General features: G+C 39.2%; 1 protein-coding gene across 1 annotated transcript in view; it reads right to left on the bottom strand.

Moving 5' to 3' along the window:
* Window positions 1–13169, bottom strand: part of BICD1 (BICD cargo adaptor 1) — a 95128-nt gene extending 81959 nt beyond the window's left edge. The window contains exons 1-2 of the mRNA XM_017739965.1: window positions 13062–13169; window positions 2146–2358 (exon numbers count right to left, since the gene is read on the bottom strand). Of these exons, the coding sequence (XP_017595454.1) occupies window positions 2146–2358; window positions 13062–13169 (321 nt within the window). The remainder of the gene's footprint in view (window positions 1–2145; window positions 2359–13061) is intronic.
* Window positions 13170–14445: the final 1276 nt, after the last annotated feature.

The following is a 14445-nucleotide window of genomic DNA, read 5'->3' as shown; positions in this document are numbered from 1 at the left end:
AAGACGGGATACAATCAGGTAACTTATGCCCAGAATCTACCAATCTCTCTTTGCATCACTCAGTACAGAAGCCCACATGAAGATCATCTTTTTTCTTTCATTTTTTTCTCTAATTAGATTTCCAAATTTACTGCCTAAAGAGACAAACTGCTTCCTTGTTGTAGCACTCCACCCACGGCAGCATCTAATTCTGACTTTACCCCAAAACATACCAGCCACTTCATACTTTTTTTCCTCCCCTTTGTAGCTGTCAAGATTTGGAGTAAGTTTAGTCTGCTTTTCCCTACTTGCAGGAAGCAGAACAAAGCAGACAAAATTCATAAACACTTACAGGACAAGGTCATCTCATTTCAGCAGTAACTTGGACATCACAGCCATAGGACCAAGGGATACCAGGCTGGGTACAAGGGTGAGACTCCTTCAAGCACAAGGTGAAATACCAGCGTAATTCAGTGTGAAAAGATCACAAAGAGCCCGAAGTAAGTGACAATCACCCTCTATCTCTTATTATTATTCAAGTAATTAATCATAATAGTGTGTGGTGTAATGAACTGACTGCACTTATCCCATTTATATCCCATTTATATTTATATCCCATATCCCAATGTTTAAGTACATTGATTGTAGTAAGACAAAAATAAAAGTTCCACACAGTAAAGGACTTGATACTCAGGGTGCAACATCATCTTAATAATAACTATCAGTTTACCAGCCTTATTTTTATTCAGGTAAATTCCTTTATTGCACTTTAATTAACTACTATGGCTTGTTTCTATTTAGCATTAGAGCAGGAAATAATTGCAGTTGGCTTCACACTAGGGGCTACTATTATCTCCAAGGAAATGAGGACAATCAATATTCCAGGGACAACAGGTACCAAAACTGCCTCCTGAACAAATACAGATCAATAACCATGAGAGAAAATGGAAAGGAGATTTGCATTTGAAGGAATCCCAAGGAGACCCCAGAGGAAAAGAATCGAGTACAAAGACAAAAGTGTATTTTCTCTAACTTGGTTGTTCATTTGTGTGTGAACCTCAAGTCAAAAGGACCTGTGAGCTAAACAAAGCAGGTAGGCATGTCAGCAGCTGCTTGTCTGCCACCAAGATGACTTTGGATAGGATTTTAGGACAAGTAGATCAAAAATAATTTAAAATATATTTGATTTTGTTTTGTTAACCACTGCAACAGCAATTACAATCACATATTTTAATTGGAATATGGGAACAAATGGCATGTATGTACTTCTTCCTGAAATCTGATCTGCATTATGGGCAAGCCCAGTACAACCATTAAGCAAGAATGTTCAAGGAGAGTAAAGGACTCAGTTCCAGGGATACCCTGTTCCAGGACTTTCTGTAGGCTAAAAGGATACCATTCCATTCAACTACAGAAAACGTGGTAATCATTAATATTAACAAATTAATGCATTGAATAATCACTTTCCAGAATCACATCGGAAATATCTCCTCCAGCAGCTGGGCAGTGGGGAGAATCCCTACAGTGTAAGCATTCCTGGGGAATGCAGGGAAGATGTGGGCTCATTTCCAAGTGCTGCCTTCCCCTGCACGCAGTAGTTCTGCTACATTCTGTAACTTCCAGATTCCAAGGGGGAAAAGGCAATTTATTAATTGTTACTAAATTCTCCATCAAACTTATTGAACGTCTCATATGGTCAATAACTACATTTGACTTCCTTACTGTTACCCATTTTCTAGATATAAGCATGCATTTTAATTTTGCTTTACAGTAGAAGAAAACCAGCGAAAGCCTAATTTAATTCTAGGCAGTCCCAAATATCTGAAAAATTATGTGAATACTGGAAAAGAGAAGAGCTGCCTGAATGCCAGAAGTGTGCAGAAAATGTGTTTATGTAAAATTCAGTACTACAAAATACAATGCAAAATATTAAGGCTGCTTAGGAAATTATAGCTTCTTGAATTGGATTTTATTATCTTTGTAAGGTGGTGTTGTATAAAAACAACAAAAGTTATATTTCCTTCTTTCTAAATTGTAGCCTTCTCAGGCCATGTGGTTTCTGGGAAGATCACAGGCTAGGAGGTGAGAATTTTTACTTCCTGTAATATTTTCTTTACTCAGAGCCATATTATCCATGACACCCTAAGGAAATTCAGCCCCATTTACCTCTTTCAAGTCTTGGACAATAGCAGTGAGCCTCTCATTCTCTGCCTGAACATTGGTGACCACGGCCCTGCTCTGCTTGAGCTCGTTCTGCATCTCCAAGATCTTCCCAAGGTAATAGGCTTCCTTTGATGCAGACTCCTGGAGAAGAGTCTCTTCCCGTGTTTCGCCATCTTCGGCCACTTTGCGGTGAACAGAGAAGGACTGTCCAAAAGCCTGCAAGGGGAAAACAGCACAGTAAAAACCTACTGAAGCCCTAGAACAGTTATCAACAGTAACGAGCAGCTGCACAACCAGCGGGGATGGGATAGATCTGCAAACCCCAAACCCTGACCAAATAAAGACTGCCTTAGCAGCATCCCAGCAGCTGAAACGAAGCATCTTGAGGCTGCTCCCATTTGCAGTAGGGATTTATGGCCCCCATCCAGCCAGCCTCCACTGAGATCAAAATGGTGCTCTGCTAACTGGCCATTAACTAACACCAGTGTTTAACTCTCCTGCACGAGGCCAGCCCATAATTCATAAACTCCTTTCTTCTCTGGTTCCACAAAATAAACGTTCTACGCTTGTTTTGCTTTAAAGAGCATAAATAGCTGACAAATCTTTCTGAATTGCTTTCCAACAATCTTTTCTTATAGGAGCTGATCTCCTGGTAGGCAAAAATATTCCTATAACCTGGAAGAAAGATAAATGAGCTGAGTACCAAGAAGTGGCCATCTACACCTCTGGGATGATTTATTAGAATGTGAATATCGATCTAGTATCGACATCCAACTGAGACAGACAAAGGCTCTCTAACGGTTTAGGGTTAGAAAGTGTATGTTTATTTGGCGCCAGGCACTGCATGGGATGGCTCCCTAAGATGCAGGGCCCCAATCCAAACAAACACAAAGCTTTTATTTACAAGAATTATGAATATCCAAAATACAAATGCATATTCATAACTATAACACCTCCCATTCTCTGCTTCGTATGGAAATGAGCTTTAATGTCATTAAGCATGCCTCGTGTGTGCTCTAAATTGAATTGGTGGTCTTGAATTGGGTCAGTGGTCCCAGATAAATGAAGCAAGCTCATCTCCCTCATTTTGACCTTTTCCACCTTTCTGAACTTTAACAATCCTAATTACTTTAGTGACTTCCAAATTTCCTCTTGTGTGACTTTTATACAGGCTCTCACAGAGGGAGGAAATTGGTAATTGTCCTTGTTCCCTAGACCAGTTTATCAATGTTTCTGTTCCTCGTTCTAAGCACAGCTAAACAAACATACAAATGACAAATAATCAATTAGTTAGTAATCAATTACTAACATCTTAAAAACCATTTCAGGTCCAGCTCTCTTAACTATTTTAATTAACTCTAGCTGGGCCCAAATTCCTTCTTATTCTAACTAATTTCAACACAGCTAGCCTATAACTAAAATCTTTGTTTCTTTTAAATCTATGTTTGAGGGATGCTAAACACACAGTGTGTCAGCCCCTTTATTTCCTTTATAGTCAGTGTTTTCTGCTTCTGCTAAATAGTTAACTGTTTGAGAAGCATCTAAATATAGAGATAATTTTCAGTGATTGTCTTCTTGTTACTGGCTTACACTGATCAATTTAATAAGACAGTATTTCTCAGTGACAATTTCTGATGTTATTTTTGACAGCTCTGGAGCAACCTGGAAGAAAGCAAAGTACAAGCCATGATAGTAGACATGATGAGATGGAGATATCATTTAACTATGAAAAACCGAGGGGAAAACCCAGCAAAACTATAATAAAATAAAAAAATATATATATAATAAAATAATAGACGCACAAAAAGAAAATAAAAATAGCAATATAATAATACATAAAACAAAATAAAAGCAAAACCTGATTTAAGTGCATTACCTTTAAAAAAAAAGACAGTTGAAAATGACATGACCTAATTCTGGAGAAAGACAAAAGAAGGCTTCTAATGTTAAGAGTATTTAGCCTGACACAGGCAGAAGTTCTCTCATACATCTTAAAGCGAACACATGTGAAAGACGTTTTTATTTTTTTGTCCCAATACATGAGAAAAAGATTTGAGTCATGGTTACATGCTATTTCAGTGAAAAATTATCCCTAAAAGCCTCATTTCTACCCAGTTCTATAAAACCACAAAGCACAGCACACATTTGTACCCACTGTAAGCTGTGGCATCCTTTGCCTCCCCATTGATAAGACTTGCCAAATTAAATCCATTGTTCTGTTGCTGCTATTTATAGCCTTTCAGAACACGTTCTAAGCTTTACTGGCACTAGAACTGAAGCAGCCCCTTAGAAACTTCAAAGTAAAACTCTCTTCAAAAACTTCTCAGCTTTTAAGTCTACTTCACTTGGAGAATCCTGTGAACTCAGCATTAAAGGATTCTAAAAATATTCAATAATGTATTAACCCAGCTGTCTTCTCAAAAAGCTGTAAGTTACTGAAATAGCAAGTGTCAGCAACTTGCCAGATAGGATTTTCCAAATAACAAGAAATTCAATTTAATGAAACTGTTAGGCACAGATATCTGCCTATCGAAGACAACTGTTTCAGGAACACTGCTAATAAATTATCTTACTCTACATACTTACATTAGATGGCTCACTGTTCCTAGGTTGAGACTGAGCAAAAAGCACCAGTCCAATAAAGACCCTACAAGAGAAATGTAAAGGCCACTTCTCCAGGGGTAAAATCAAAACACAGCAGGAGAGCAGGTAAGACTTGCAGGGATGGAGAAGCTCATGAATAAGTGTTACCTGGAGCCCTCTCCACCAGAGAACTACAGTTAAATACCAGTACACAGTGAGGACAGCCTTCCAGATGCACTCCAGATTTTCCTGAACTGTACACTGAAGGTGCATTTTTAGCATGTGTGATGTTTGAGAACAGCTATGAATACAGATTTTGGGAAGGGTGCATAGTATAGTGGAAAACTACTGTGTACTTCACAGTTCCTTGTACCTATGACTACAGAAAACACATAAGCTTTTTTTTTCCCTTATGAAACCGAATTTGAACGTTACTGTATCACAGAATGGGTCAGGCTGGAAGGGACCACAGTGGCTCATCTGGTCCAACCCCCCTACTCAAGCAGGGCCATCCCTGAGCACATGGCACAGGATTGCATCCAGAAGGTTCTTGAGCATCTCCAGTGAGGGAGACTCCATAAACCCTGAGCAATCTGTCCCAGTGCTCAGTCACCGGTACAGTAAAAGAGTTCTTCCTCATTTCTTTGATGGCCAAGCCACCACGTACTGGCTTTTAGCCTGTCCCAGCTCACACATATCATAATATTTAATTTCTTTTTTAAACTGCTATCAAGATCTTAAAAATCAGGGGAAGGAAAGCAAGCAATCACAGTCCACTTTCCATATTGACAGTAATTATGCGGATCAATGCAACAAGGAGACGAACATGAAATACCTTTTAATTATAAGCAAACAAAAAGTTCTGCTTCACTATTTCTTAGTCTGTACAGAACATCAAAAAGTTTAAACTTTCCAGACATGCCCACTTAAAGTCTTCCATGAGATTGATCACTTTTCAATTAAGCCACATATCAATGCTTTTCAGCTGGTAGTCAAATATTTGTTCTATTTTGATTTTATGTTCTAATAATTTGCTTAATACATTTACTTATCTATAAAACCTTATAACCTTGCTATGATGTGAAATATTTCAAGTAACTGTGCTCACATGAGAAGATGACTACCCAGACTGCAAGTTATAGGAAGTTCACTTGCATTTGGGGCAAGTGTTGGATACAAACTGGTTTGCTGAATAGATTTTATGGTACTGTATATGAGGGAATAACAGCTTGCTATGGAAGCCTGACTGGAGAAACAGCTTTCCTTTGACATGACATGACACCGAGGGAGAGGAAGAACTATGCAGATGATCCCTGAATTCACCATTGAATAAGATCTTGGTATTTTCACCGAATCATAGAATGGTCTCAAGTATTCTGAGTAGGTGCTATACTATATTGTGCAGATGCATTAGTTAATTGCCCTGTTTTTTCCAGCATGGTGCTGCTGTGTTTGGTGGGACTCCTCATTAAAACCACTTAGAAATCACTACTGGTCCCTTGGTGGCTCTTGGTTTCAGTAATCACAGTGTGGGGCTTTCCTGACAAAGTACATCATCTTCCAGATTCTAGTTTGGACTCAGAAGGGGCTGTGTAGCCCTTCGGGGCTTCTGTTTCCTTGACAAGCATGTTCCCAGAGTAGGCACAACAGCTTGAATCATCTACAAACACTGAGGCAAGTTTACTGCTTTGACAAAGCCTGTCCTAACAGAGACCAGTCAGATTTTCACCTGACACTGGTCCCATCAATTCTCTCAAGATTTTGCTTGAAAGAATGCTCTTGATTGAGTTAGAAGATACTTTTTTTTATAAATTGGCTGTAAAAGTCAAGTAACAAGACACCATTAAACTATATATAAATATATATATATATATCTATATCCTGAGACCTCAGAATTGTATAACACTACAATGATTTTTTTACAGGCATCTTAAAATTTGAACTTCGAGAACAATAAAATACTGATCACTATTTGAGGTCATGATAAAGGATGGTAAAAGTGAGTGCACACAAGGAAGAGGTCAATTTTATCACACAGAAAGGTGTAACTTTGGAGGAAAAAAGCCATTTACTGCTGAACTCTAAACAACCCCAGATGGAAATTCCAGTGTCACAAGCAAACAAGCATGACAAAAATAATGCTGGGAACAAAATAGGCACAGATTTGCAACAGAACAATAGAAAAATATGACTGTTCCAGACATGTCATATTTATATGACAAATATAAACAGCAATAGAAAGCTAATGTGCAGTGACAAAAAATGATGTCTAGAACAAAAATTATATTTAGCACTTCAAGAAAGAAAGGAAAAAGCGAAGCTGGGTTTCTAATTTAGGTGTAGAAAGCAGCACACATGAAAAAGATCAATTAAAAACATAACTAGGTAATGAAGGCTGCTATTTCTGAATTTCAATTTTTATTTTTACTAATCACCTCCTGGGGATGGAATTCTGAAGCTCTTCACAGAAATTCAGTCTTCTAGTCTGCAATGATTAATAAGCAATAAAACATGACCTGACTGCTATCAGGATAAGCAGGCAGCCTACCTTTATGGCTTTGACACCGAGTGTAGTCTTTTCTGATGCATAATGCAACAGCATTGAATAGTTCAAATGATTACCTATTTGAGCTGCTAGCTTGCTGCAAGCAGAATGTATTATGTATTAGTTACCTCCACATTCCTAGCACAAAATCAGGAAAAAAACAGCCTGGATTATCCAAAAGGGTAGGATATTTCCTAATCAAATGTCAGTATGGCATCACAGATGGAAATCTTTGCTAGGAATGTGACAGGTTAATGTCAGGGACAGGCCTTATTTTGCTGCACAGCTTGAATGCCCATTTATCACCAAATGTTCCTTTAGTCACTTGCAATTCTGTGTCTCTCAGAAAAGATTTATTTTTCAAGCTTACTACATACTTTTTTCCCCACCAAAATTAATTAACAAAAGCTCAGGGTTCTTTGAAATTTTTCTGCTAAGAAGCAATCAGTGGCAGACAGAGGCCTGTGAGGAAATCCCCTCTAGGCAAGGCTGAGCAGAGGAGCAGCAGCCAAGCAGGGTGTACACCTTCCCTCAAAATCAGTTGGTACAAAACTGCCTCCTCCATAACCTGTGATGTGGCACTGAGTCTAAATCCAACATGTTTCTTGGCAGTGCAACAGCAAAAAGTACCCGTGCAGAGGCGATTGATGGGCTCCAGGCATATTACATCTGCTTTCTTAAAACCTGGGAAAGTTTTTGGCCTCTAAATTTTGTCATAGACTCAATCCTTATGCAGCTGGCATGCAGCTCCTCATGTTCATTTAAGATGGCTGAGACAGGTCAATAGTTTCCTTTCGGAAGCCAACACTGAAGTGATTACAGCCTTCAAATGCAAATACTTGGCATATTGCAATAAAAACACAGGCAGATGCATGCTTAATGATGACAGAAGAAAAAAATTAATAGGCATTGTGAGGATAGTGCATGTGAGATGGACAGCCCTCGCAGGGAAGCAGATTGAAAACTCAAAAACAGATTGAGAACACAGCCTGAATCAGCATGGGCTTAGAGGCAAGAAAACTAGATCACGAACTTCTGGGTTGACAGGTTAGCTGAAAACAGCTGATTGTCTGATTCCTCCTGTGTTCAGCAAAGCAGGAGACTGAACTCTTCTGCAGAGGCAAAAGATTGAGCATCTTTCTATCTCATCACTAGTTTAGCTTTCAGCTCAGAACAACAAACAAGGTCCCTACACTTAACAGTCCCTCAAGTCAAAAGGAATGAGACAATTCATCAAAATTCCATTGTACCCAAGCAACTGGCTAAGCACCAGTCATTTCAAAATTTCCAGACTCAAGATGATCAGTTTTGCGCTCTATGGAACACAAGATCAATAGGATTTTTGTGTGCTTGAGTTTTATTTTCTTCATGTAACAACATACCTTTTACTTCATATACACCATCTTGCAGAAAAAAAGGTTAAATGTTTTGCAGTCAAGTATGAAGCAAGCTAACAAAGTGGGGGTTCCTTACTTGTTCTCATGCATGCAGTCTGCCTTTTGAAAATGGTGAAAATTAAACTTTAAATAGCAGGGTTTTTTTCAATTCATGATACAGATACTTGAGGAAGCTGTTCCTCAACTTCCCATTTGAAAAATGGGGAGGACAGCATCTGCTACTCAGTGAAAAGGATGTTGGGACAGATCCATTCATGATCTGAAATAAAATATACTATAGTTATGACAGGACAAGAGGACATAGCCCCAGGCTGTGCCAGGGGAGGTTCAGACTGGACATCAAGAAGAATTTCTTCATTGAAAGGGTGGTCAGGCATTGGAACAGGCTGTCCAGGGAGGTGGTGGAATCACCATCCCTGGAAGTGTTTAAGAAATGATTAGACATGGCACTCATGCTATGGTGGTGTTTGGTCAAAGTTTAGACTCGACCTTAGAGAGCTTCTCCAACCTTACTGATTCTATGAGCATAGTACAGGCAACTGAGAAATCTATAAAGGGTACTTGAAGAAGCTATTTTATTACCACCTAAAGGCAAAAAGCATTTAGCTTTATTTCCAAGCACCAGCTTACTTAATTCAACTCTCTTCAATAAAAATGCAAATGCTGGTGCAATGATAAAGTCACGTAGGTCAATATCTACATGAGAGATTTCACTTGCAAAAGGGACTTGCAAGCCAAGGTGATGGAGGTTTTACCTATGCCAGAATTGCTGAAGAAATCAGATACACAGAAAACATAACTAATCCTGAGTCTATTTACCGATGTAGAGCAGTAGGACAAATGTCAACAATTCACAGGCTTTTCCCCAAGGAACGTTTGGATAAAAGTGTGAACAATGTGGATGCTTCTATTTGCTCTCAGTGGATCCCTTCAGTGTCTACAGTCCTCTTGAAATTCATATATTAGACGCTAATCAACAAAGCTTTCAGAAAACAGAGAAATTTATATTCAGCTCAGCTACAGACCCGGCCATGCTTCTGCAGTCCCAGTACAGAGCATGCTGATTTCCATCAATATGTGTGAGGCCTCAGGCAACCACTCTGCCTTTTTATAAATAAGGAACAAAACCACTCCTAAATGTGATTGTTAGGAAATATTTGTAGACAAGAAGAAAGCACTACCATGAAAATGAACATTCTATGCCAACCTCCATTGTCCATCTGCAATCCAGCAAAAGGGGGAGTGAATAAGAATTTCCATTTAATTGCCTTTAACTGCATTCTAGATAGGGATTTCAGTTCCCCAGCCCTGAGCATTCCCTCCAGGCACAGAGAACACAAGAATAGGGAAGCTTGTAACAAGGAGCACCACTTATCTACAGCACAACTAATTAGTTTCATGCTGGTAATTTTAAAGCAGCTCTGTTCAAAATTCCTATGGCCAATAATTAAATTATTTGTATAAACAAAACAATTCACACCTTTTTAATGAAACATAAGGTGGCTTACAATTTTCCACAAATTACTATCAGAACAACATCCAACTATTACAAAATTTCAATTAAAACCAATAGAAGCATTACCAGAACAAGCACGTAAGACTGTCAGAGATTTTTTAACACTTTTTAAACAAAATGTGCCTGAAGGCAGAGATGAAACCAGCCTTCCATAGAGGCCCTATTACATTTGTGTTAAGCACCAAAATCTCATTTTTACAAGGCTTGGGGTACAAAGACTTGGGGGTTTTTTTTGCTTTTCTAAGTAATTTTCTTCTCTTTTTCTAACTATGAAATGGCTGAAATAATTGAAATTCTATCTCCTGTGCTTGCTTGAATAAAGCTGCAAAGAATAAATGCCAAAATCCAGTTCTTTAAGAGTTGCCAGCCTGCTGGGATATTATAGTTATTTCACATTAACTCCCCATATGTAAATTCACATTCCACAGTCAGAGCACATTTATAGAGCATTTTAGGAGTGGTCTAAGCAAAGTCATGTTGGTAGTGAATAATAAAAACCCATTGCTTATTGAATCACCTGAAAGCTTTAAATTAGCTGGGCCTCACTTTATGAGGCCTTCTGGGATTTGGTCTCAAATTCAGAAAGAAATGGTATTATTCTGCTGCAAAACACTTAGCTGTATTTACATATATCCTAAAAGCCACAGCACGTCTACTTTATTTAGATCCTTTTCTTTTAATATTTCTTACTGTTTTCTTTCAATTAAAGAGAAAATAAGCTCCCTTCCAAACCAAACCATTCCATGAGTCCATTAAAAAAAAAAAAACCCAGATATCAAAACTGGATTCTAGGGTAAGTGGTGGTATTTTTGCTAAGCAGCAAAATTAAGGATTTACTTCCCCAAGAACAGGAAGCTCCTCCCCTTGAACAAGAAAACAAATAATATTGTTACCATCTTGTCTTCAAAGCACTGTAACATGTCACTCTCAGGCAGAAGCTTATGCTCAGAATAATTCTTTGTCATTTAAACAAAAGAAATTAGAAGCTACAGTGGGCATTTCCGCTCTCCGCATTTTCACAGAGGAGGACAAAAAGCCCTATCTCCTTTAAGGTATTTTTGAAACCCACAGGAAAGGTCTCAGATAATCAAAGCAGCACTATATTATCCTTGGAGCGACACTTAGAGACAAGCCTAAAGACTTGCTCTGCTCTTATTTGTGCTTCTCAATCTTTTTCAAAACAGGCCCTTACAGCTTGTCTTTCTCAGTGAGTCGCCAAGTAGATGGGAAGAGAACTGACTACAATCAGCATGTGCAGAAGTAAACACTGACATCCCAATCCTCATAAATGCTATTTTTTCCCAGCAATTTGCAACCCCATTTGAACCTTTTCATGAACATCTAAAGAGGCTGATTTCTACAGTTTTTGTAAATTAAATGGGAGACTAGAGAGGGGGTACTATTTAGGGCTCATTGTCATAACAACCCAGTGAAACAAGCAGCCCTGGAAGAGCAGAAGTCAGGAAAGCAAAGTGAATTTCAAGGGTGTCTGAAAGGTTCCCTAGAGAAGAGAAGAACTGGGTTCTTTGTTCAGCACAAGTAGCATAGGTTAAGAAAAGGGAGACCTACTTGCAGTCTTTTCTTTACTGAAGGGGGATGGAGAAGAGAGTCAGACCCTTCTCAGCAGTGCACAGGAAAAGGGCAGGATCCAAGGTCACAATCTGAAACCAAAGAAATTCACACAAAACAAAGGAAAATCCACCCTGAGAGTGGCATGGCAGCAAAATAAGTGCCCAGAGTGGCTGCGTACCCTCGATCCTTGGAGACTTTCAAAAGTTGCGTAGGACAAGACCCTGAACATCACTTAACTTTGAACTTCCATCAGGGGACAGATAAGATCATCTTCAGGAACCTCTTGCAAACTAAATTCTATTGTGATCGAGGGAGCAACTCTGTGCAGGAAGGACTGGTAGACACTACACTTCTCATGGGACATACAGTTGAAAGACCTATGAGTCATGTTGGCCATTTTCTTAGTTGTCTTCAACACCAGTCTGAAATTGAAGATGACCAAATGCAAGACAAATATGGTTTTACTGTAATAAACAAATCTGATTAGTTAAATGGATTAATTTAAAATTTAAATGGATGATTATTTAAACAGAGACATGAAGTTTTAATGCCAAGAGCACAAAGGGACCTTGAGCTTTACCAATTTGTGACACCAGCACTCTCAACCAGTTTCATTGTAGCACTCACACAGACCAGAGACATCAGAGAAATCAGAGATCTAAGCCAAAGTCATAGTAACAAGGCAAGACGAGACTTAGGCCTACAGCAGTCAGAGCAGAAAAAGGTCTTCCAAAATATGAATTTCATTAACAACTATTCTTACAGAATACATGTTTTCTGTATATCCCACTAAAGTAACCATGCTCATTAAATTTAAAGCCTTAATTTGCTTGGCTACACTTATACTCCTATTCTCTGCAGTTCTTTATGTGAATTGCCAGCACAGCAGTTCTGATTACTCCAGAGGTGACTAATAAGAATTAACTCTCTCCTTGTGAACACACATGACTCGCTTAATGTCAGCATGTGGCAACCAGAGTTGTGTTTAGCATGTACCATGGACAATGGAATGCAGGGAAAGACCTCCACATTCCAGTTCCTGGAATTCCAGGAGCTGGAGTATAAGCTAGCAGGGGGCTACACACATTAACTTCTAGAACAATAATTTTTTTAACCAAAGGTTTGAAAGGAGAAAGATTATTCAGAGATGGCTGCTGCTTCAGGCATTTATAGAAACTCCTAAAAATTTAACTTGGAAAAATCTCTAAATAAAAGCATGCCCTTCAGAACAAGAGGCCAAAATTACAGACCTCTCACTTATTTTCAAAGGAAGGTTTAATTAGAATGCTGCCAGCCACAGACTTACCATGGGGAACTTTATGCTTCCATTGGCATTGATCAGTGCAGGGCACACAACTGTTTCACAGAATGCTCTTGCAGCTGGGTGTTTACTGCCAGTGCTGGATAATCTCATGCCTCTAGAGCAAGTGAGATTTGAAGGTATATGCTGGTACTGATAATCATGTTCCAGAAGCAAGAGCTTGCCTACTCAAGACCCCAAAAAAAGTGAGACTCAAAGAATGGGATTGCCATAAACTGTCCCACTGTAATCTTCAGAGTGCTTTAATTCATTTTGCATAGAAGAAGTGCTTCTTCTAAGAAGAAAAAACACCAAACCCAGAATACCCAACAAAAAACCCCTACCCATTTATCCAGCCAAAGCAGCGACAGTGATGAAAGGAACTTGGTGTACACTACTGACCAGAAGATCTATTCAGGAGGACAGAGGGACGTGTCTGACACAGGACCTTGCATGAGAAGGTAGATACCCTGGCACTCCTCCAAGCACTACTGCATCACACCACACATTTCTGTCTCAAGCCAACCCAACAACAAATTGAAGAAGGCAGACTACACCCCATGCTGTGCATTTATACATCTACTTGTCCAAGCGCAGCAGGGCTCCAGACTGATCCCATTTGTCACCCCAACACAAGCAAAAGGCAGTAGTCCAACAAAGATTTGGCTTTGTAAGCAAGAAATGTGCAACCCAAACCATGTGTCCAGCCACAGCTCTCCCAGTGCTTTTGCCCAAGGGCTCAGGTGTCCCTATACCACTTGCTTTTTCCTGCATGAACTCAGAGGAAATTAGCTGCAAAAATGATAGGATTTGAAAACTGCACACAAAACAATGAGACCAGGAATCACAGGCAACATCCAGGGTTGCAGGCATGTTTATAGGATGGACCTGTCTTAGCTCAACCAAAATTTTAAGTAGTTCCCAGCCTTGTTCCCTGACAGTGTTAAATACATAATACTGCCTAATGATGAAAACTCCCATTTGTGAAATACATTGTCTCCCAGTAAGCAATTTGCAGAGGATAACAAGTTTAAGAGGATAACATTCTTTTGCTTTGTCAGCAACTTTGTCTCAGGGTGACCGATCTTCCAGACTGTAAGATAGCTGCAGAAGCCTATGCAAATTGAGCATCCACAGCTTATCTAGTTCTACTGAGAAAGTAACCAGACATTTCATTGGCTTCAGTGAAGCCCAGAATTTACCCTTGGGTATTTATTTCTAGATGACATACTGTATTCTGGCTCCTGATTCACTATATTTGCTCATGTGGAAGTTGCCAGCAAATTACGAACCGTTTAAACAACAAACTTTTCCAAATCAGCAAAACCTGTCAATCTGAGCTCTTTCAGTAAGAGTCCTATTTTCACAGAGGCTTCCAAACTACTTCACC

Source organism: Corvus brachyrhynchos, unplaced genomic scaffold (genome assembly GCF_000691975.1).
Source record: "Corvus brachyrhynchos isolate BGI_N302 unplaced genomic scaffold, ASM69197v1 scaffold27, whole genome shotgun sequence".
NCBI classification, from domain to species: Eukaryota; Metazoa; Chordata; class Aves; order Passeriformes; family Corvidae; genus Corvus; species Corvus brachyrhynchos.
Note: the sequence above shows the minus strand (reverse complement) of the source record. Positions and strands in the feature narration are given on the sequence as shown.